This window comes from Nelumbo lutea, chromosome 3, assembly GCF_056320005.1.
Source record: "Nelumbo lutea isolate HS-2025 chromosome 3, American lotus-T2T, whole genome shotgun sequence".
In the NCBI taxonomy this organism is placed as follows: domain Eukaryota; kingdom Viridiplantae; phylum Streptophyta; class Magnoliopsida; order Proteales; family Nelumbonaceae; genus Nelumbo; species Nelumbo lutea.
The window spans coordinates 115,653,211-115,677,367 of NC_142686.1; the positions used below are offsets into that span (position 1 = coordinate 115,653,211).

At 37.8% G+C, this 24,157-nt stretch overlaps 2 protein-coding genes across 2 annotated transcripts; both read left to right on the top strand.

The window, feature by feature from the left end:
- Positions 1-12,120: 12,120 nt before the first annotated feature.
- Positions 12,121-16,979, top strand: LOC148867855 (ATP-citrate synthase alpha chain protein 2). The gene is made up of 13 exons (XM_088978991.1): positions 12,121-12,347; positions 12,504-12,639; positions 13,029-13,205; positions 13,297-13,458; positions 13,560-13,640; positions 14,226-14,277; positions 14,452-14,566; positions 14,672-14,753; positions 15,530-15,625; positions 15,855-15,956; positions 16,073-16,189; positions 16,284-16,400; positions 16,694-16,979. The coding sequence occupies exons 2-13, from the start codon at positions 12,541-12,543 to the stop codon at positions 16,763-16,765; spliced, it is 1,272 nt and encodes a 423-aa protein (XP_088835117.1). The 5' UTR covers positions 12,121-12,347; positions 12,504-12,540; the 3' UTR covers positions 16,766-16,979.
- Positions 16,980-21,800: 4,821 nt separating this feature from the next.
- On the top strand, positions 21,801-23,184 carry LOC148867856 (peroxidase 5-like). Its single transcript, XM_088980471.1, has 2 exons — positions 21,801-22,156; positions 22,259-23,184. Exons 1-2 carry the CDS (start codon positions 21,914-21,916, stop codon positions 23,033-23,035), a joined length of 1,020 nt encoding a protein of 339 aa, XP_088836597.1. The 5' UTR covers positions 21,801-21,913; the 3' UTR covers positions 23,036-23,184.
- Positions 23,185-24,157: the final 973 nt, after the last annotated feature.

The following is a 24,157-nucleotide window of genomic DNA, read 5'->3' on the forward strand; positions in this document are numbered from 1 at the left end:
AAAGGCCCCTCCGGGTGCCCCTTGGTGGGAGGCTTCTTCATTACAGCGCCCACAACAGGAACGCTCACTGTGGGCCACCTTATTCGACGGTTGCTCTCTTAGGGCCTCCTCGGCAGGCCTCTTCTTAACTACCTCGGGCACCTTGGTGGGCTTCTTGGATGCCTCAGCCAGCTTCTTGGCACCCTCAGCTGCCTCTTTCCCTTATCCCCTTGGCCTGTGGGGACTTGTTATTGATTAGCCCCTTGGTGGGGACCAATGCCTTCTCATCCCTCGTGAGCAACCTCTCGGCAAGCTCCTTTAGCGTCTACCCTCCCTACTTCTTGTTGGCATGGGCCTTCTGCTTGGCACAGGCACTCTCTAGCAACAACTACCAAGCATCCATCGGCACCTCTACAAGCAAAAGAAGACAAGTTAGTATCATAAGATGAGGATGAAAGAACGTGTTAAAAAACTATGAAATCTCTCCTACTGAGGGGGGCCAGGGCTGAGCCCCACGAACACCAAGGAAAGCTCTTCCTTCACCAAAGGCTTGGCCTTGACTGTCCCCAACACAGGTAGGTGAGCCATGTTAGCAGCCTCCTCGTCCCGAAGCAGAGGGGGGCACTTCTCAACTACCGTGCAGGCCTCTCCCCACCTCGACCTAAACGACCAACCTTCGGGATGAGAGATAAAAAAGAATTTGCTCTTCCAGTTGTGGACAGACGTGGGGTTGTCGACGAGTCTCCCCCTTTGTGGCTGAAGGTAGTACATGTTGGCCTCAGAAGAGTGCTTCCTCGGCACAAGCATGGCACGAAATAGATTCGGGGTCAACCCCAAGTCCTGAAGCCGAGCCCACACCAACATGGCTATGAGGGTGTTAATGGAATTGGGGACGAGCTGACTGATAGTGATACAGTACTACTCCAGAAACTCCAAGATTAGGGGATGAAGAGGGAACCTAAGGCCAAACTCTAAAAAGTATTGGTATATACAAATTTCCCCCTTGTCAGGGGTCTACGGCTGGTCACCGACATTAGGAGCCCTAAGCTGGTAAGACTGAGGTATATGAAACCTCTTATCTAGGGCTTTTACTTGGTCCACGTCTAGAGTGCTACTGAACTCTGAACGTTGAAGGTCATCCATGGCCACCATCCCTGGGACGGGCTTCGGGATCTGCTCCCCCTCGGCTTGGGGGACCCCTCTGGTCTCAATGGCACTCTCATAGGGAGGGTCATTGTCTCGGTGGCTGCCCTCAGCACCCCCGGAGGCTACCCTCTCTCAGCACCATCACCTCTTACTGAAGGGGGACGACAGCCAGTGGACCTAAGGGAGAAAGGGGGAAGGAGTCTTATGAGAGCTCCCTTCCGAACCAGCCGGAAGTTCATAATACTCAGGGCCAGAATCAGAGTAAGGCATGGTTTGAAGAGTTACCTAAAAACGATGAAGAGAATGAGGAAAACGAGTTGTGTTGAAGAATTGAAGGTCTTGGAGCAGTGTTTACTCGACAACAAGGGCACCTAGAGACAAATGGCGAAGAAAAATCGCCACTAAGGACCTTATTTATAGAAGAATGAATGGCTCAGACCCACCGGATCCAACGGTCTTGGGGCATCCGCGATGTGACATCCAGCGCCCAGCCTTGGGGAAATGAAATGATGCCTAGTGAACCAACACCCAACCTCAGGAAGACGAAACGATGCTCAGCCTCGGAAAGACAAAACGATGCTGAGTGAACCGATGGGCCCGTTTGCCACAACCCACCGGTTTGGGTGCATAGGCCCAGTGGACGTGTAGGCCGGTTTGCCCAGAGCGCCCATCCCTCCTATCGAGCACGACTCTGACGTGCCAGCCCGTGAATCCCATATCGTGCACGGCCCCAGACAGTCGCCGCATGTGTACAAGGTACATGCTCGATTTCACTGGGCCCCCTCCACCTCAAGGTCCCTAGTTGAAGCCGAGGCATCCACAGTCTCACCTCTCCTCCACGAATTGAAATCAGGTCGAAGCAGAAGCGAGACGAAAGCGACGCCACTACAGGGTACACTCCACTGAACAAGCCCAACGACACCTACCAATATCGACACTCCCTTTGGCCGAAGTCGAGGCCCCTTTCGAACCCCCACCTCAGCCTCGGGAGTGGGTGGCAAATGATGTAGGCACATTCGACTGGCCTATACGGGGCTGACGCGTGTCGACTAGAGGGCACCAACATAGGCTCGCCATGAGGATGCTTAGGGTTACCCAACGCGGACCAGGCGGACTCAATCGCAAGGCGCTGCGTGGCTTTGGCAGAACATCTCGCTAGGCCCTCGTATGGCTCGCATCTGGACCATTTGAGCCCAACTATCCCCTAGCAGCTCCGACTATAAATACAAGGCATCCCCCACAAGGTAAAGGATTCGAAAACCTTTGTGATATCTATTACTCTCTCCTCTAAGGACTTAGCGCTATTTGAGACCTCGTCTAGACCCCTTGGTTCCAGACTCATTGCTTTCCTTGTGCACATACTAACTTGACCATAGTACTCACCTCGGGTTATCACCCGAGGCCTTTGACACCTTCTCCCTTGCATATTCACTACTTTGGGAGCCGTATTTTGTCTTTGTTTGGATGCCCTTCTTAGTACTAGCTCTCATCTTCTACAGTATTCGAATGAGCAATCTGCCTCAGCCTCTAACCCTCAACCTCAACGTAGCTTCTTCGTACCCTCAAAGCTTTCGACCTTCCTTCGAAGCTTGGGAGCAAATTTACTTTGTTGCTCACGGCCAAACCGAGCATCAACAAAAACATTTGGAAATCTCATCAATATACGATATGATATTACCAACCGGATCAAAGTTTAACAGCTTGCATGTGGTTTTGAATTCAAGCACATTCCAGACATCCTAATCTGATGGCCTGGCATTCAGCATCCAATGCCAACGTGGCAGAAATAGTTGGCCTATGAACTTCATGACTTCTCCCCGGTGGTTCCTAATGGCACATGCAACAATTCCCCGGTGGAGTTCACGTGATATGGAATCAGTCTTAGGCCTTACCCAGATCATTTTCATAATTCTTTGTTTTCTTTTCCTTTTTTTTGTGTGTATGTGTTGAGGTTTTAAGTCAACATCGTCTTATAAATATAAGGAGAACCCGCAAATGAGGTCCACGCTGAAATTGGTCGGCTCTGGTCAGGCCCTGATAGATCCGATCCCGAACCTATAAATTAATGTGAAGAACCAGTTCCATGATAATGGATCCAGCCAATCCAATTCTTAAGTGTGATCAATGGTATAATACCCTATACTTAATTTTAACTTACAAATCGACAATAAACCCATTTATCTGTTAAATTGTCATATTTAAACATATCATTGATGATAATATTACAAGTATGTCACGAGAAAAATTGATATAACTTAAGGAATCATTTGGTTTGCGGGAATAAGGGTCTGGAATTGGAATCAGAATGGACCCAACTGTTTGGTTGGATGGAATCAGAATTTCATTTTCATTTTTGGTGGAATAATATTTTGGAATAACCACTCCTGATAAGAGGCAATTTAGCCTCCATTAGTACGTGGACACGTGGAGCGACCTGATGGTTAGATGACAATTTAGCATTTCCGAACACTTCAGCAGGCCAAGTCAGTTCCAGCACCTTGGACACTTTAGCTGAGACCAAGGTCCAAGCAGTTTGTGGTGTCCCTATTTGCCGATGTGCCACATAGCCCTCTTCTAAAAGCTAGCCAGTCATCTTCGATCTCTTCGAGATCACACTGCACGTCAGTAAGTCTTATCTTTATCCCACCCGGATCGGATGGACTCGATAAGCCTTATCAGCTCACACGAAGTCCATCTTCGGGTGTGGAACGGACTCCAAGTTATACGGGCCGGTGATCTTGGATATGTTTCGTGAGACCTACGACAATTCACCTATATAAGGACATCACCTCCAGCCTCATAAAATATGTGCGATTTAGCTTTGTTGCTCTCTTACTCACAAGCAAATCAGCTTGCTACAACACTCTTCGCTAACTTAAGCATCGGAGTGCCTACACCAGGTAAAGCACTTCGGGACCTTTAATACCATTTTTCTTATAATTTGACTGACCACGTGTTAGTCTAACATCCGAGCTGCCTTCTAGTTAGGAACAATCAAATCGTGCATCATCAATTCCCTTGTCCTCTCTTGAAAATAAAATTCCATTTCAAATTATTTCAATTCCCAATTCAATTCTTGTCTGAATTAAACATATTATGAAAACAGAACATTCCAATTCTAATTTCGACTCCGATAAATTCTGATTTTGATTTCAATTATGAACCAAATGGACCTTAGATGATTTTGAGTATGATTTAAGCGCCATAATATAATGGGATGTATGGCAAACCCATATAGTTGGGACTTCACGTCAGACCCTAAATAATTGGGTGGGTTCGAATAAAATTGGGTCTACCGAACCTAATGACAGCCCCGCATCTTTTCAGCATTTCAGGAAAGAAACTTGTATTATGTTTATACTTGGCAAAAAGTCAACTCAACCCGCAAACTTGGCCTGACCCTACCTGAAAAAAACTGAGTTAGGGTGCCCTATCTAGTGACCCGAACTAGAAGCAGAAAATAGGTGGGTCATCCGACCATAAATGAAATCGGATTGGGCTATGGGTCACTTATTTTCGAACCAATATTTTTTTTAAATTGGTGTTGATTCGGACCGATGAACCGTTTAAATAATTTGAACCGAATGGTTAAATTGTATGTGTTGCAAAACCATTGACTTGGTCGAAATCAATCGGGTATCAGATGAGATTTGAATTGAGGTATATTCTAATTTGATCCGGTCGGATTTCACAAAGCGGTAATTAAAATCTTAATTAATCCGATTCAATTTCATTTTTAAAAAGTTTAATATAAAGAAAAATTAAAAATATAAGTATTTGTATGTGTGTATATACATATTATATACTATTTTAAAAAGTACAAATAGCATCAAGAATATTTATGGAATTTTTTATGACAAAACTTATCCCTCTATATTTAAATTTATTGATAAAAAAATGAGGGTAAATAGGGTAGTGGTTATTGATATTAAATGAGTTGAAAAGACGTAATTTTAAGATATTCAATGCATTCAATTCTCTCTCATTAAATCCAACATTTAAGGTATTAATTTGCATTTACCTTCATTGAATCATATATTTAAAGCTTCTTTGTTTTTTCTCATCATTAAATTTTATAATTAAATCCATACATAATAAATTAATACCTACATAAAAAAATTAGTATTTTCATCTAGGTGGTGGAAAGGAATTAAACCATTTGGGTCAAATTGGCCAATCCATGTTGCCACAATTAAATAACAAAATTAAAAAATATATAAAATACAAAAAGATGGAAATTAAAAAAATGGAATATTTTTAACATCATATATTTGACATATTAAACAATAATCATAATGATAAACAATGTCTTAAAAACTGACCCAAAGGCCGACCCGCTTTTGCCTTCAGGTCACAGGTCACTGGTTCAATTATCAAGGTCAAATGAGTCAAAATGCTTTGCATTAACACTATATGCATGTATGTAAAAATACATATTTTATCAATAAGTAGTATAATTATGTTTTACATATACTATAGTTGTGTTTTACATATATTACATATAATACTAACGGAGGGGCCCTGCTTCACAGGGGTTGGATTAGAATTATAACATTGTTATTTGCTGCATCAAAAAAGAAGAGGTTTCTTAATAATAAACGTGTCGATTTTTTAAATATTGTTTCAGTAAAGCATCTCATATAAAAGAACACGATCATATAGTGATAATTTTGGGTTCTACTTCATGGTTGTCCTTTGTTTCACATCGAGAACTCCTAATTGACCCGGATGGTAGGACTGTTCAGCCTGGGAACCATCCAAGCATCCGGTTCCGTTTTACCCCAAACTCAGTCCTTGGCCAAAAATCGTTGAATCAGTCAATGACTCGTTGACCCGGGCAGTCGAATCGTCAACCCATCGACCCGTTCAACGGGTTTGGCCATTTTTATTTTTAATTTTTCAATTTTATTGTTAGAACGAGCCATCCGTTTGAATTGGACGGTCGAACTATTGTCCTGAAAACTGGTGGCCAGAACGGCTCAGTTTCTGGCCATGGGAATAATTAGATGAAATAACTTTGTAGTCATAGCCATGTGAATGGTGGACATTGTAAGGGATTCCTAAACCTTGAAAGACAAATCCAAAGTGACCTTAAACACAGGAAAAAATATTGTAATAAATCCACCTAACTAGAAAAAACAAGGAAAAAAAATAGAAAACCGAGTCCAAAGTTTTTCTTTGAGACGTAGCTAAACATACATGCAATCAAAGAAAGAGACAAAGCAGATCATCTTGTAAGAAAATTAAAAAAAAAATCATTGCACAAGAAAACCAAAGAAAAAACAAAAGGGAAAAAATAAAATTGTGGTAAACCCTATACCGTTTTGGAGGATCTTGAAGAAGAAGACAAAAAAGAAAAGCAAAAAATGGAAAAAAAAAAGAATATACCACACACACTCAAATAAAGCCTGTAGTAGAAGAAACCTTTGAATAGTGAAAATCCAAAAGCATAAAAAAATCATGGTTTTCAAACCATCGTTGACCCGGACGAACAAACATTTTTCCTGGGAACCGTCCAACCAATCGGTTATGTTTTACCCCAATCCTAGTCCTTGGCCAAAAACCGTTGAATCGGTCAATGACCCATTGATTCAGGCAATTGAACTGTCAACCTGTTGACCCGTTCAATGATTTTTGCCTTTTTTATTTTTTTAATTGGGAACGGTTCAGGCAACCGGTTCCGTTTTATCCCAATCCTGACCCCTGGCCAAAAACCGTTGAATTGGTCAACGACCCACTGACCCGGGCGGTCGAACCATTGACCCATTGATTCGTTCAATGGTTTTTGGCCGTTTTTATTTTTTAATTTTTGTTGTCAGAACGAGCTGTCAGTTCGAATTGAGCAGTTAAACCGTCAACCCAAAAACTAGTGGCCAGTAACGATTCCATTTTTGGGTCGTATAAGTCACACACTTGAATGACATAACACGTATAATATTACTTAATGGACTTCACACACTCAAAATTTTGCTTGTAATTTTTTGTTGTTAGAATGGTCCATCCGTTCAAACCAGACAGTTGAACCACCATTATTTATTTTTTAAATTGGAAACTATCTAGCCAACTAGTTTCGTTTTACCCCAATCCCAGCCCTAGCAAAAAACCATTGAATCGATCAATGACCCATTGACACGAGTGGTCGAACTGTCGACCCATTGGCCCGTTCAATGTTTTTTGGCCATTTTTTTATTTTATTTTATTTTTTGTTGTCAAAATAGGACGTCCATTTGAACCGGACAATCGAACCATTGACCAAAAGACAGGTGGCCAAAATGGTTCCGTTTTCTGGTCGTATGAATCGCATGCTCGAATGATATAAAACGTGTGGTACTGCTTAATGGACCTCACACACTCAGTTTTTTTCCTGTAATTTCTGTTGTCAAAATGGGATGTCCGTTTGAACTAGATGGTTGAACCATCGACCCAAAAAACTGGTGGCCATAACGGTTCTGTAATTTTTTGCATATAATTTTTGTTGTTAGAACGGGTCATCCGTTTTGAATTGGATGGTCAAACCGTCGACCCGAAAACCGATGGCAAATAAGATACATAATATTCCTTATGTATTATGTTACATTTATTTATTTTTTTAATTCAAATTTTAAAATTTTATTTATAAAAATATTAAATTTTCAATTTAAGGCCAAAAGGGTTTTTTTTTTTGCGAAAATAGCAAGGCAAGGCACCTAATGCCCTTGGGACGTATAGATCTTGAAAAAATACTTGAAAAAAAAAATAATAACCCCAATCAGACATTGGAGTGCAAAGTTATGGCTTCCAAAAGTTTGTATATAATTAAGTGTGTAGCTTGCATCCTAGTTATTAGGTTGAACCATTTGGGTTAGACGATTTTTAACTGAAAGGGGGAGTTTCAACAAAACCAAACCCAAGATCAAGGCCGACTAACGGTTCTAATGGTTCAATCGACCAGGTCAACAATAGGTTGAAAACATTGATGATAAATAAGAAATGTTTTTATTAATAATGGAAATGGAATGTAAAATTTTAAACCAATTGGAAGTAAAACTATTTTCTATTATCTCTCATTAAATCTCATATCTAAGGTATATTCTCTTATTAAATCCTATATTTAAGATATTTTTTTATTATTAAATTCTACTAATTAAATCCACAATATTAATTTTAATAATATAAAAATAAATATTTTTTAAAAATAATTTAAAAAGAAAACCATTTTCTTCCCTCTTGGTGGTGGGCAAGCAATTCAACCATTTGGGGTCAAATGCATTAATAAATAATAAGATAATTAAATAATAAAAACTAAAATCAATAAAATATATAATACAAAAAATAAAAAGAATTGGGCACATCATTAATATTGTATATTCATTATATTGAACAAAAATAAGTATGAAATGTAAGAAGTATTTTTATAAATGATGAAAATGGAATGTCAATATTAAAATCAACTTATAAATGAAATGACGTCATAGTCAAATAATAAAAATTAAAAAAAATAGAAAATACAAAGAATCACAAAAATAAATATTATACATAAGATATAATGTTATATATTTATAAAAAAATAAAATATTGGGTACGTCTATAATATTATACATTCATTATATTGAACGAAAATAAATATTATACATGAGATATAATTTTAACAATAATGGAAATGTAATACAAAATTTATTGCATTATGGGTTAGTGGTTTAGATCAAATGGATTAATCAATGATATGATAGTTAAATAATAAATATTTAAAAAGTAATAAAAATTATAAGTTATCAAAAGAATGTATAAAAAATATATATTAATTATGTCAAACAAAAAATAATTGTGATAAGTAAAAATTATTTATATAATGTAGATGGAATATATAATTTAAAATTGATCCGATAGCAATGCCTATTTTCTTATCTAAATGATGGGTCAATGATCCATCTTTTCAAAGAAATTAATGATGTCATAATCGAATAATAAATATTTAAAAAAAGATCAAACACAAAAATATAAGGTACAAAGTTTTGTCAAAGACATTTCAAAGCATTTCTAATGTTATATAATCATCATATTAAATAAAAATAATTGTTAAAATAAAAAATATTTTTATTTAAGACAAAAATGGAACACAAAATTTAGTGTAGTAATAGTATTAGTAATAATTAGTCATATTATTACTTTTATTAATTTGCAACTAGCGGAGGGTCCCTGCTTCGCAAGGGTAGGATTGGAATTTTAACATTGCTATTTGCTAGATAAAAAATGATATTTATATCTTAATAAGAAACTTGCAATTATAAGTACTCAAGTCTTGAAACTCATATAAAGACTTAAAATAGATTATTATGTGCTTGCTTTTTAAATATTGTTTTAGCAAAGTATCTCATATAAAAGAGTATGATCATACAGTGATAGTTTTGAGTTCTACTTCATAGTTGTCCTTTGTTTCACATCGAGAACTCCTAGTTGACCCAGATGGTAGGACCGCTTGGCCTGGGAACCTTCATGCAATCGGTTCCATTTTACCCCAAACCCAGTCCTTGGCAAAAAATTATTGAATCAGTTAATGACCCATTGACCCGGGCGATTGAACGTCGACCCGTTCAACGATTTATGGCCATTTTTTATTTTTAATTATTTTTCTATTTTTTGTTGTTAGAATGGGCCATCCATTTCAATTGGATGGTCGAACCATTGACCTGGAAACCAGTGGCTAGAATGGTTCTGTTTCCAGGTCGTTTTTTCTAGATGTCAATAATTAGACAAAATAACTTTGTAGTCATAGTCATGGGAAAATGTGGACATTGCAAGAGATTCCAAAACCTTGAAAGATAAATCCAAAGTGAGCTTAAACACATAAAAAAATTGGCGATAAATCCACCAAACTAGAAAAACCAAGGAAAAAAATCAGAAAATTGAGTCTAAATTTATGCTTTGAAATGGAGCTAAACATACATGCAATCAAAGAAAGAGACAAAGTAGATTGTGTTGTAAGAAAATAAAAAAACATTGCACAAGAAAAGTCCAAAAAAAAAAACAAAAGGGAATAAATAAAATGGTAGTAAACCCTATACCGTTTTGGAGGATATATATATACAAAAAAGAAACAAAAGCAAAAAATGAAAAATAAAAGGAACATACCACAAATGCTCGAATAAAGCCCATAGTAGAAGAAACCTTTGAATAGTGAAAATCCAAAAGCAAAAAACAGCATGGTTATCGAACCACCGTTGACCCGAACGGATGAACATTTCAGCCTGGGAACCGTCGAGGCAATTGGTTTCGTTTTACCCCAGTCCCGGTCCCTAGCAAAAAATCGTTGAATCAGTCAATGACCCATTGTCTCGGGTGGTCGAACCATTGACATGTTAATTGGTTTTTTGCCATTTTTTATTTTTAATTGGGAATCGTCTAGGTATCCGGTTATGTTTTATCCCAATCCCCGTCCTTGGCCAAAAACCATTGAATCGGTCAATGACCCATTGACTCGGGCGGTCAAACCATCGACCAATTGAATTTTTTTGGCTTTTTTATTTTTTAATTTCTGTTGTCAAAACGGGCCGTCCATTCGAACTAGATGTTCGAACCATCGACTTGAAAAACCGGTGACCAAAATGGTTACATTTTTCAAGTCATATGAGTCACACGCTCGAATGACATAACACGTATGATATTGCTTATTGGACCTCACACACTCAATTTTTTGCTTGTAATTTTTGTTGCCATAACGGGTCGTCCGTTGAACTAGACGATCAAACTACCATTTTTTTAGTTTTTTAATTGAGAACCATCCAAGCAACCGGTTCTGTTTTACACAATCCTGGCCCCTGACAAAAATTCGTTGAATCGATCAATGACCCATTGACCCGAGTGGTCGAACCGTTTAACCCGTTGACCCGTTTAATGGTTTTGGCCATTTTTTATTCTTTTAATTTTTGTTGTTAGTCAAACCATCGACCTGAAAACCAATGGCCAGAATGGTTCCATTTTTGAGTCGTATGAGTCACATGCTCAAATGACATAACATGTATGATATGCTTAATGAACCTCACACACTCAATTTTATGCTTGTAATTTTTGTTGTCAGAATGGGCCATCCGTTTGAATCGGATGGTCGAACCATCAACCCAAAAACTGGTGATAAGAACAGTTCTATAATTTTTCTCCTGTAATTTTTGTTGTCAGAAGGCCGGTCATTCGAACCGGACAATCAAATCGTCGACCCTAAAACCGGTGGCAGATAAGATATATAAAATTTCTTATGTTTGTTTATTGTAATTTGAGAATTTTGAAGATTCTTTAGTAATTATAATGGATTTGAATTACTGCCATTATAATTGTTAATAATTTTGCCTGTAATTTTTGTTGTTAGATCGGGTCGTCCATTTGAGTTGGACGGTCGAACCGTCGACCAAAAAACCGATGACCAAAACGGTTCCATAATTTTTTGCTTGTAATTTTTATTGTTAAAACGGGTCATCTGTTTGAAGCAGATGGTCGAACCTTCGACCAAAAAACCGGAGATAAATAAAATATATAAAATTTCTTATATTTGTTTCTTATAATTTGAGAATTTTAAAGAATCTTTAATAATTATAATGGATTTAAATTGCTGCCATTATAATCCATAGTAATTATAATTATAAATTTAATTAAATTAATGTCATGTGACGAAAGAAGAGGCAACCTCTTATATATATATATATATATATATATATATTATATATAGATTTAATATGATATATCTAAAATTCAAGTAATATTAATATATCTAAAATTTATACATATACTTAATTATATATATATATATATATATATATATCCGAATCCGATCAGATTTTTAATTAGATTCTATTAACTTGGCCCAAAAATCCGATAAAAGTATGATGGGATGGGATCATGCTCGTATGATCCATCCATTGTTGCACCCCTGCCTTTGGCGACCCAACCCGACCAGAAAACACATCGATCCGACCCCTATTGCCCGGTCTGAATTTATGTTTGTCATTCCGCTACCACCCTGCTACCGGTCCTTCCTCCAACCAAATACAGGGGAGTTGGTACGAGACTTAACCCAGACATGCGACACCCAACTCCCATGGTGATGGTAGGCTCTCGTTCAGGCAAAGCAACTACCCCAGCAATAATAATAGATTAATAGCTTGTTAGATACTACGATACAATCGAAGCGAGCACCATCTACCAAACTCCCCTCTCCTTCCGTCTCATCACCCCCGTTCAGCCTCTCGAGTTTGGTAAGCCTAATCTTCTTTCCCGTATCTCAAGCCACCTCCCCCGCCCCAAATTGGTCTCTTTTATTCTCCTCACACCGCACTTCTCTCCCCTCTGCCTCGTTCCTTTCTCTTTCTCTCTCTCTCTCTCTCCTAAGTGTTAACATTCTCTCTTCACAGTCTTTCAGATTTAGATTTAAAGAGATTAAGCGGAGCAATGGCGAGGAAGAAGATCAGAGAGTATGATTCCAAGAGACTTCTCAAGGAGCACTTGAAGAGACTTGCTGGGATCCAGCTCGAGATCTGCTCTGCTCAGGTAGGTTACCGATCTATTCTCCATTCGAGCTCTGTTTTTAGACTGTCCACTCATTTCTATCTGCTCCAAGACTTATTAGATCTCTCCCCTTTGCCTCAAGTATGACATGCCTTTTCTGTCATCCTAAGCTCAACTCTTCTTGTCGCAGACACGCACAACACTCTGTCACTGTATCTCTGATTTAGCTTCTCACTTTCGATTCTATGGTTTTCTTTTGCAATCAAGTCATTTCTACTTGTTACGGACGTTATATGCCGCTTGTGTCAACAGAAAGAATCTATAATTTGACCAATCAAAAAAGAGTTATATATAATTTTTGTTGACCAGAAACGATCGGAATCCTTTTGACGAGAATTGGTTTTCAATTTTAATATTCTCTATTCTTTAAGGTAACGGAATCCACAGATTTCACCGAGTTAACAAACAAAGAACCATGGCTTTCGTCTACGAGATTGGTTGTCAAGCCCGACATGTTGTTTGGGAAGCGTGGGAAGAGTGGCTTGGTTGCTCTGAATTTGGATCTGGCTCAAGTTGCAACCTTCGTGAAAGAACGTCTTGGTGTTGAGGTGAATCCCGCAGCAACATTACCTGGAAGTGCTCATTTCAGTTAATAATACAATTAGCTTTGTGCTCACATGGAATTTATATCTTGTTTAGGTTGAGATGGGTGGGTGCAAGGCACCTATTACCACTTTCATTGTTGAACCATTTGTTCCCCATCACCAAGAGTACTACCTTTCTATTGTTTCTGAGAGGCTTGGTTCCACCATTAGCTTCTCCGAGTGTGGGGGTATTGAGATTGAAGAAAATTGGGACAAGGTATGATGGAAGACCAATTGGGTATTTGCATCTTCCAATTGTAGTCACTTATTGCCTCATTTTCTGATCTAAGGTGGCATTGCTTGATTTTGGTCATGCAGGTTAAGACCATATTTCTCCCTACAGAGAAGCCTATGACATCAGAGGCATGTGCTCCACTGATTGCTACACTTCCTTTGGAGGTACTTTCAATCATGCTGTTTTCATTGTTTTCAAATGATACATCATTAAACATGGAGATTGTATTATCTGGAATTTCTTTGCCTATTCTTATCATGGGATTAATTATCTTTTTTTTGGGCAATAAGTTTCTCTGTCTACTATGCCATCTTGTGCATATGTGGCCTGCTTGTATGCCATTGTTCAACCAGAGTGTCAGTGATGCCTGCAGTACATGATGAATAATCATTGTCAGTTTAGTGCACCAACATTTTAGGATCTAGAAAGAAAGAAAAGAAAATATCTATCTAAAGATTTTAAAGATTAATTTAAATTTGCTGGAGTTTGTGATTTTTGGTGCCCCTCCAATTCAAACCATGCATGGATGGTGAAAGATTTTGGGATAGATAATGGGTGGTCCAAGTTTACTGCATAGTGTAGGACAGTTTAAATGTACAATGTATTCTGCCCTTGATCACTGAAGAAGCTATTTCTTTGTTTGGGTCTTCAACAGTTTTCATGTACAATGTATTCTAGTTGGCTTTGTTTTTGAGCATATTACTGTCTTCCACACTTAAGGCATACTTATATATTTTACTTTGGCTCAGGTTCGAGACATAATTGGAGAGTTCATAAAAGGTGTATTTGCTGTCTTTCAGGGTATGGCTATCTCTAAGGATGGAAATAATTGGTATCTCTTGTTATTGAGCATATGCAACAATCATTTATTTCTTGAAATGTTAGGAAACACCTTTTCTCAATTTTATATTATAAGATATATATTATGCACACTATCATTGTTTGCTTCATTTTGATTGATTATTCCCTGTACAGATCTGGACTTCAGTTTTTTAGAGATGAATCCATTTACATTGGTGAATGGAGAGCCATACCCATTGGATATGAGGGGAGAATTGGATGACACAGCTGCCTTCAAGAATTTTAAGAAGTAAATTTGTGGTTCAAGATTCAAGGAAGATGTGCTAAAATTGTCATCTTTTCTCAATGAACTGCAAAGAGTATTGGTCTTATAAAGTTGTGCTATACTTTGCAGGTGGGGCCACATTGAGTTCCCACTGCCTTTTGGCAGAGTCCTGAGTCCTACAGAAAGCTTTGTCCATGCATTGGATGAAAAGGTTGCTACTTATGCATGCTAATTCATGTTTTAAATATTTTGCTGGAGGTTTTCTTTACTGTACAGTATGATTCCATCTATTTCCTTAAAATATTTTAGATATTATTTAATTCTGTTGAAATCATTAAATCACTAATGAAATATCAAAAAGGCTCCATTTAATTTCTTTTGATAGAATATCATAGAATGCCTATTTTCAGTATCTACAGACCCTGGAAATAACATTCATCCTTTCTGATGCATCGCAATAATGTTCAGATAACTGAGATGGGTTATAAAGCTAATTTGGTGCATAATGAACTAATTACACTTGATCATGCATGGTTGTGAAATACATCTGAAACCCACATTTAGAAGGCACATCAAAATCATTTGTGTATGAATTTGAAAGAAACTAGCAAAGTGAAGAAAAATAGATTTATAGTTCAATCAACAACTGATATTGTCTATGTAAAGATGTAAGTATAAGAATTGCTATTCAGTAACTTGAAGCAACTTAGCATATGTGAGAATGATCTTGATGTTTGAGTTGTGATCTAGGTCATTGTAGGGCACATTTTAACAGTGCAATCCTGAAGGCACTGCTCCTTAATTTCTTATAGTAGATTGTTAGCGTGGTAATTTTCCCATGTTTTTGTTTTTTTAATTCTTGATTATTATTCTTCCATGAACTTTAACATTCTATTAGTTTATTCTGGGGTGTATTTTAGAGTCCAGAATCTGTCTCAAAAGTTATAAGAGGCAGATTTGTGAACTGATGCATGAGTTACATTGCAGACAAGCGCGTCCTTGAAGTTCACTGTTTTGAACCCTAAAGGACGAATCTGGACAATGGTAGCAGGTGGCGGTGCAAGTGTTATATATGCTGATACTGTAAGTTTTCTCATTTCTTTTCATGCTAATGCTACTTTATTTTCTTTGATTGCCTGGGTATATATCTGCCAATGCCTGGTTGAAAAGTGCATGGTGAGCAATGATCTTTATACCATTTCCCACCTTTCAATTGCTGGAATATTTCATATTTCATGTGGCCGAAATTCCACAATTTCACTTTTTCTCCCACTTCCATGCTAAAATTCTTCAACATTTTCTGTCTAATTAGGTTGGAGATTTAGGTTATGCTTCGGAGCTTGGAAACTATGCTGAATACAGTGGAGCTCCAAATGAGGAGGAGGTGTTGCAGTATGCCAGAGTTGTTATTGATGTAAGAATTCTCTAAACTTGGGTACAGGATTGAGCTATAGCTTCTTCTTATGTTCATTTAGCAAATAACATTTTGCATTTGCAGTATAATGACAATATCCTTTTATTATATTGCAGTGTGCTACTGCAGACCCTGATGGTCGTAAGAGAGCTCTTCTCATTGGGGGTGGTATAGCTAATTTCACTGATGTGGCTGCCACATTTAATGGCATAATTCGGGCCCTTCGGGAGAAGGTAGGCTAAATTGCAATCTCTTTTTTTTTGTGATTTTAATAATTCTTTCATGTGCTTTAAAGGCATCAAGCATGTAACCTTTTCAAATTTGTAGGAATCTAAGCTGAAGTCTGCAAGAATGCACATTTATGTTCGAAGAGGTGGTCCAAACTATCAAACTGGTTTAGCAAAAATGCGTGCCCTGGGAGAGGAGCTAGGTGTTCCCCTTGAGGTATGTAGTCATAATCTGGTTTTTCATTATGCGATCACTTATGGCTGGTTGGACTCATTAGACTTCTCTTAACTTTTTAAACCATGACTGGAAGAGCATTCTGGATTTCAAGCTGCTTTTACAAAAGGACTCCATAACTTATTGTAAATGTAAACCAGAAGGAATATTAAAACTGTGGCAACCTTCTAGACAATCTGCATATACACATGCACAACTTTTTTTTTTTCTTGAATGGCCAAGGAGCTTATCTGTTTTTTGTGACCTGGTTTTGTTGTTGGTAATCGTTCTTGCAGGTCTATGGCCCTGAGGCTACAATGACTGGAATTTGCAAGCAAGCAATTGATTGCATTATGTCTGCGGCATAAAATCCTTAAATTTTCTTTTTTCTCCTCTTCGAAGTTTTTACTTTCTTCTACTTCTTCTTGTGTTCTTAATTTGAGTCCAAGAAAGTAATTTAGCTTGAGGCATTGCATCTTAAAGAGGATCCATTGAATTGCTGTAAAATCAGGACATTTATTTTTTGGTCATGAAACCATTTACTGCAATAAACCGACTAGAGTATGGTTTTCTTTTCATAAACTAATGTAGTTGTATCTCCCAATTTGGTTTTGTGTTTTCACGTTAAGACCTCTGGTTGTTATTGTTGTCTATGTGACATCAATGAATGCCTTGAACTGCATGAAACCAGGATATATCGCTGATCGAGTTTGCAGTGTCAGGAAAACTTGTGCTGTCAGCAGCGACTTTATCTACGGTCAAACACAGCGTAAGAGATAGAAGAAGGTCGTTATTGGGCCGTGTCAAAATTAATTTATGAATCTTGATGGACATGGCAGTATAGTTGAGCAATGTAAAATAGTGCCCATTCTATTAGAACCTATATCCAGACATCGTAGGTATTTACATGTTTTTTGGGAAGATATCTTAGGTATTAACATTAGTTGGGTAGAGATGGTGGAAAGATTTCGGAGGACCAATGAAAAATATGGACGTCAGAGAAGAAACTTTGACATACGAGAATTTTCTTTCAAAGAAAAATTTACCAAGGATCATCTGTGTGAATTTTGGATTGATTTTTCATGCTTTCTGGTTCTTAATGCCCGTTTCTTGAATATGCTTCTAACCTCTTCTTTTACCTTTTATTCTAAATTCCTTTTATAGGCCCTTAAACAGCAGAACATAAAGCTTACCGGATTAGGTTAAAAAAGTACACCTATTTTTTAGACCTTAGAAACTCAACCAGAATATTTGATCTTCTGCCTTTCAACCAACCTATAGGCAGCTTTTCGGTTAGGCGAGTTAGTTATCTCGGAGAACTTGGCCAATACTGACTTAGAGAGTGTTTGATTCCGTTTATATTTATTCAGTAAACGTTTATTGATGGTGTCACATAGGCGTCATTTCAGCATTTTCTCTCTTGCTCTTCTGCATACATTGAAAATATAAAAAGTAAAATTTGGCTTATGTGCATGCCAGCCGTTTGTAGAAATTGTTTTTTGAAGCTTCCACAATCGGTCAGGCATTTATTCACTGTTACGCTGAAGTGGTGCTTATTTGTCATAAATAGTTGCAATTATTGCATTTCTCGGTTTTAACAGCAAATAAATACAAAAGTTTATTCAATAAATATAAACGGAACCAAACATATAGTTAAGTGTTGGAGTTTCATCATTGGAAAACCATCAGGCACCAGGGCTCTCTGATGTTTTTCTTGCAAATTAGCTACCTTAGTTGGCAACCGAGCTTCAGGTCATCACTGCCAACAGGGATTGTGATTTTTCGATTTACATCACTTAGACACACATAAAATGAGAAAGCATAGCATACACGTAGTCTGTTTGCGTGTCAAATCCAGATGATCTAGACCGTTCATATATTTAATTGTTCCATATTAAAAGGTTGCGATGATCAATCAGTGTTTGGTTATTATGTGCTTGGCAATGATATTCCATCTTCCTCTGCTCTTTGTCATAGGTGAACCATAGTTTCCCTAATTAGCAAAATTGTAGAGGAAGTTGCAACAAACAATAGACCATGAGGAACACAGAGAGAATTTATAGGCCTCAGACTGGGATGTTCATCAAATGCTCTTTCCATGACATTTTTCATAGCTACATAGGGCATGATGAGAATCTCCTGCATAGAATATTCAAAAAGAGCATAATTATGATGAATTATTATTTCCAACAATTAATCTAATCAAAATGAAACGATAAGTTAGGAATCAGTAGATGATGCAAATAAGTATCAACAAATGAAAGGAATATGGTATTTTTTGGATTTATAACATACCAACATCTTCAATGTGCAAGATTTATCAAAAAAGAAAAGGAAAAAAAAAAAACATCTTCGATATGAAAAGACATTTGTAATACTAGCTAGCATTGAGTAAATTCTCAGTACAGACGAGTGAAAGAAGACTGGGTCCTAATAGCCATAGGGCCATACCCCTCAACCCTAGTGAAGTCAGGAGTTGATATTGAGTCTCTGCTATAATTAGGGGTGCAAATTAGTCGGGCAGAGTTAGATTTAAGCTCAACCCAGGTTCAATCCCAATAATTGGACTTAAGGCCCGAGGCCAATACTGATCTATCCAACCTGGGCTCAGTTTGCGTTGGAATTTGATGCATGTTCGGTTTAAATCTGAGATGGGTTTATATCGGTCAGTTAGTTCATACTTAAATTTGATATAAATGTATGTATATATCTATGCATGTGTGCGTTTATATATGACTTTTGGTCTTAGAGCCAGTCCAAAGATCAAAAGTCTAACCCCAACCCCTAAAATTGTGTGTGGGCTTGGATTAAAGAGACATTACCAACCGAGGCCGCTGGTGCCACGATCAAATACTGAGTTCGCTTGAACTGACTTTTCCAAGTTTCTATATGGCATTGTTCTTTTCTCCGTTTTTTTTTTTAAAGCTATTCCCTCATTATTCTCCTCTTATGCAATGTATGATGTATGAGTCATCCATCGCCTATCCTAGTCCTGTAACATGGGATACATTGCTAGTTATGGGCGTTCCAGGGATGGCAACCCGGCAGGTCTGGGGAGGGTTTTGTAAATTTTAAACTCTACCCTCTCCATATTCAAGAATAAGTTCGGGTTAGATTTATAATTTGTATCTAATTTTTTATTATTTTTGGTTATATAAATAATAAATAAATAAAATAACAAAAACAAGTAACAGAATTTTCAATTATTTGATTAAGATATATAAAAAATACATAAATTATCAATTATACTTTCATGAAATTCAAAATATTATTAAATTTAATATCTAATACATAAAATTTGTATGTTTTCTAACAATATGTCAATGAAGAATCGGGTTTAACTTAATACCTTATTCTATCCATATCCTCTACAAATTTTAAAATCCCAAAACCTGTCTCTACCCCAAAACCTATCCTTGAAGGAAAAAAAAAAAAAAGACCGTGGGTAGAGGCAAATACTCATCGAGTAGGGTAGAAACTGGCATCTCCAACCCAGACCTTTCTAAAGGATACCGTTTAATTATTAGACCTAATCACATAACTCCTGACCGCCTCATTTGCTTGGCCATACAGCTGTAAAATTATTTTCCTATACGATGATATACACAAAGTTGACAAATTATATTCGTTTCATGTGTCAATAAGTCGAACTGACGATGAGTTCGATTCGATATAGTGACAATTAAACCTCTCATTACTAATTCATGTTCATACACAATTACACATTCAATTATATTATCTGATTCTCAAGTTGCATCGCTGCCTACACAGGGTTTTCGGTTTCCTCTGAGAACAAGTGCACTGAGTCCGACGGCTACAGGAAGATGAGTTCGAGTTAAAGAGTGCCAGTGTGGCCACCCGAATGAGTTAAAGAATTAATTAGAACACCCCTGGGCCCTGGCAAGAGTTGGATTTGGGAAAGTTGGCCTTCCAAGGCCTTTTACCAATTTCAGTCTTTTTTCTCTAATACAATTAGGTGTCATTTTTTACATCAAATTTCAGTATATTTTTTTTTCCAATCTACCATTTTATTATCATGGTTGAACTTAGAGCCAAAACTGACCCAAACCGACCCAATTCAACTCAAACCGACCAAGTCGGTTTTGCTTAACACAGGGTCGGTTTCGATTTCAATTTCAGGTAACCCGACTAGATCGGGTCGGTTGAAAAAATCTCAGAAAACCGACCCAACCCGACTCGTGAACAGCCCTACTTCCTACCTGGCCTCTCAAAGGAATCACAGTCTGTTCCATGGTTTTTAAAATCAACCCGGTGACTGAACCGGTCAGGGGTCCAGTTATCGGTTGAACAGTCCGACCGTTCGAACTGAACACTCGGTCCGTTCTGACAGAAAAATAAAAAATTCAAAAAAAGTAAAAAACGGTCAAAACCATTCGAATGATTAATCGCCCGGTTCAGTGGTTCGCTGACCAAAGTCAATGGTTTTGGGGGAAATCCGGTTTTGGGGGAAAACAAAACCGGTCACCTGACCGGTTCCCGGTTTTTCCGGTTCGACCATCCAGTCTAATCCAGTTTTGAAAACCATGGTCTGTTCCAATGTTTTTGAACCGTCTTTAACTCAGACGGTCAGACCGTTTGGCCCAGAAAGCATTCAGGTAAATTGGTTTCGTTTTATCCCAAACTTGGTTCTTAGCTAAAAACCGTTTGGCCCAGAAAGCATTCAGTTTTCTTGGTCTGTTCGATCGGATTAATTCGTGGTCTGTTCGATCGGATTAATTCGTGGAACAAGAATACTAGAAGAAGAAGAGCTGATTAAGAAGGATTTTGTATAATATTTAGCATTAAGTTGAAGAGGTAAACAAATGAATACTGAGTTTAACAAAAGAAAAAAAGGCCAGTGACATATGACTCATTCTTGGTCGTTCTCATTTGTAAGTCATGGTTGGGCTGTCTTCCAAACAATTTCTTGTATACGCTAATTTACTAATCATCTGCAACTTACGCCACCGAGAAATTAAAATCTTTTTATGAACCTTGTAGGCATGTAGGCTTCTACTTTATTGGCAGTGACATTAACTCGAAATTCAAAGGCGAAATTGAAAGCTAGCCCAACCGAAATATTAAAAAGCAAATATATCATGTTGAGTGAATTGAACAATAATAAAAAGTAAAGATTGTGACAGCAAGGAAAGAGCAAAGAAGGAAGAGGATAACCCTGATCACGATGAGTGAAGTCAGATTAAAAATTTCAATTAGATCATAGAAGTGTAGAACAGTTCAAAATTAGACAGCTTCTAAGTGGACGTTGTTAATATTCAAAGTTCTCACTGCTGAACACTTCTTCATCGATTACCAGGTAAAAGAGTAATGCTTAATTAACAATACTAATATATTCGCGTTTCTCCAACTATAAATACTCCAATAAGCCCATCCACTCTCTCCATCAATCCATCTTCTCGTCTGCCTGCTCATAACTGCGGAGGTTCAATATCTAATCAAATTCTTCTTCTCTTGATCTCAAGTTAAACTATTCCTTGTCTACTCTCCATACTAAAATGAGTAGTTTCCGTGATTTTATTAGCAGTCAAATGCCAACCATGCTCTATTGCTTCATTTGCTTTCTTGCAATCTCAACAATGGCTTCAGGGTCAACTGCATCCCTTAAAGTGGGATTTTATAGCTCAACTTGCCCGTCTGCAGAAGCAATTGTGAGAAAAACTGTAACAAAAGCTATATCTCAAAATCCTGGCATAGGTGCAGGCCTCATCAGGATGCATTTTCATGACTGCTTTGTCAGGGTATGTTCATCAGTTCATATCTTCAGCTTCCATAAATAGCCATCAGCTTTCATTTATACTGATAAATGGCACTGATCCTCTGTAATTCTTTCTCTGTTTCAGGGTTGTGATGCTTCTGTGCTACTTGATTCAACTCCAGGAAACGACGCAGAGAAGTCACATCCAGCTAACAACCCAAGTCTGCGAGGCTTCGAGGTGATCGACATGGCTAAGGCCCATATAGAAGATGTCTGCCCACAGACTGTTTCATGTGCAGACATCATCGCCTTTGCCGCTCGTGATAGTGCATACAAGCTGGGAGGAATCAACTATGCTGTGCCTGCGGGACGTAGAGATGGTATTGTCTCCCGTAGTGCCGATGTTCAGGAAAACATTCCACCTCCTTCCTTCACTGCAAAGCAACTCGAGAATCGCTTTGCCGGAAAAAGGTTGTCTTTGGAGGAGATGGTTACCCTCTCTGGAGCGCATTCAATCGGAGTCTCAAACTGCTCGTCCTTCCTGAACCGTCTGTACAATTTCAATGCCACCCACCCACAAGATCCATCGATGGATCCCGACTATGCAGCCTTCCTGAAAACCAGGTGCCCTCCAACATCAACGGCGGGATCCAGTCTAGACCCGACGGTGCCGCTGGATGTTCTTACACCCAATAGGTTGGACAACAAATACTATAAGAACTTGAAGAATCACCATGGGCTGTTAACATCTGACCAGACACTGATGAGCAGTCACTCGACGGAATGGATGGTGAGGAACAATGCCAAGCATCCTTCAGCTTGGGCCTCCAAGTTTGCAGCGGCGATGGTGCACATGGGTTATATTGACGTTCTCACTGGTACTCAAGGAGAGATCAGGAAGAGCTGCACCGTTGTGAACTAGGCCTTTCAGCCTTCTTCGTACTTTACATTATCAAAAGGAGAAGCTTTTTGTATTCTGCCTTGGTGTTTCCATTCAAAGTTTATAGCATTCTTCCTATATTCTGTAATTGATTATTTCTTTCAACTAAAAATTTCAAATGGTTTACGTAACTTCACTTCCTCTCTCTCTCTCTCTTACACACACACAACCACCACATAAATAACACAATGCAATAGTAGGGGTATTCCAGTCCAGTTTGGAGAATATCTCAAACCAAACCAGTAAAATATGATTAAACCATTTTAGCATAGAAATCAAATCAAACCAAACTGTTTATTAAGATTTGGTGCAGTTTCTAATAAGGTTTGGAGACTTTGTACCCTTTTATGATTTACTTGGATAAATATAGAAAAAATTAACCAAATATGAATAAACACAGTAAAAAATATATAATTAAAACATTCTCATGAGAAGCATACAATTGAACATTCTACTGCTAAAAGCATGCATATATAAATATATAATTAAAAGATACATAAATCCTATTTTTTGTCCAAAATTCTGAAAATGGTTGATATTTTACCTATCTCCCAAGTCCAAATTCGAGTTCTTATTCCTATCCTTCCGGTTCCTCAGCGTTCATAGTTGAACACAAACCAGAGATAAAGATAAAGGGGTTAAGGTTTTTCTTTTTAAAAGAATAGAAGAGAGGAGATGGAAAGATGAGAGAGATTGCAGCAGCTGGCAACGAGTCAGTGATTATGGTGGGGACAAGGGCAGATATGCTTCGGTTGAAGAGTTAAGAGGAAGAGGGTTTCTTGGGTTAGGGCTTTTTGTAAGGGTTGGAAGAGAGATGACAAGATGAGAGAGAGAGAGGACGGCAAAGGAGTGACAAACAATCGACAACAACAAAATCGGAAATGGTAGTGGTGGTCGGTGGAGGGGTGTTGGCGATGTATATAAAGGGCTGACTTCGGTGTTCTGTTGAGGAAGAAAGTAAAAAAGAAAGGGGCTATGGGTTGGGTACCCAAGAGAAGAGAGAGAGAGTTAAAATTATATATATATATATATATATATATATATATATATATATATATAGATATATGGTTTGGTTTGATTTATAAAATTTAATAAAAAAATTGA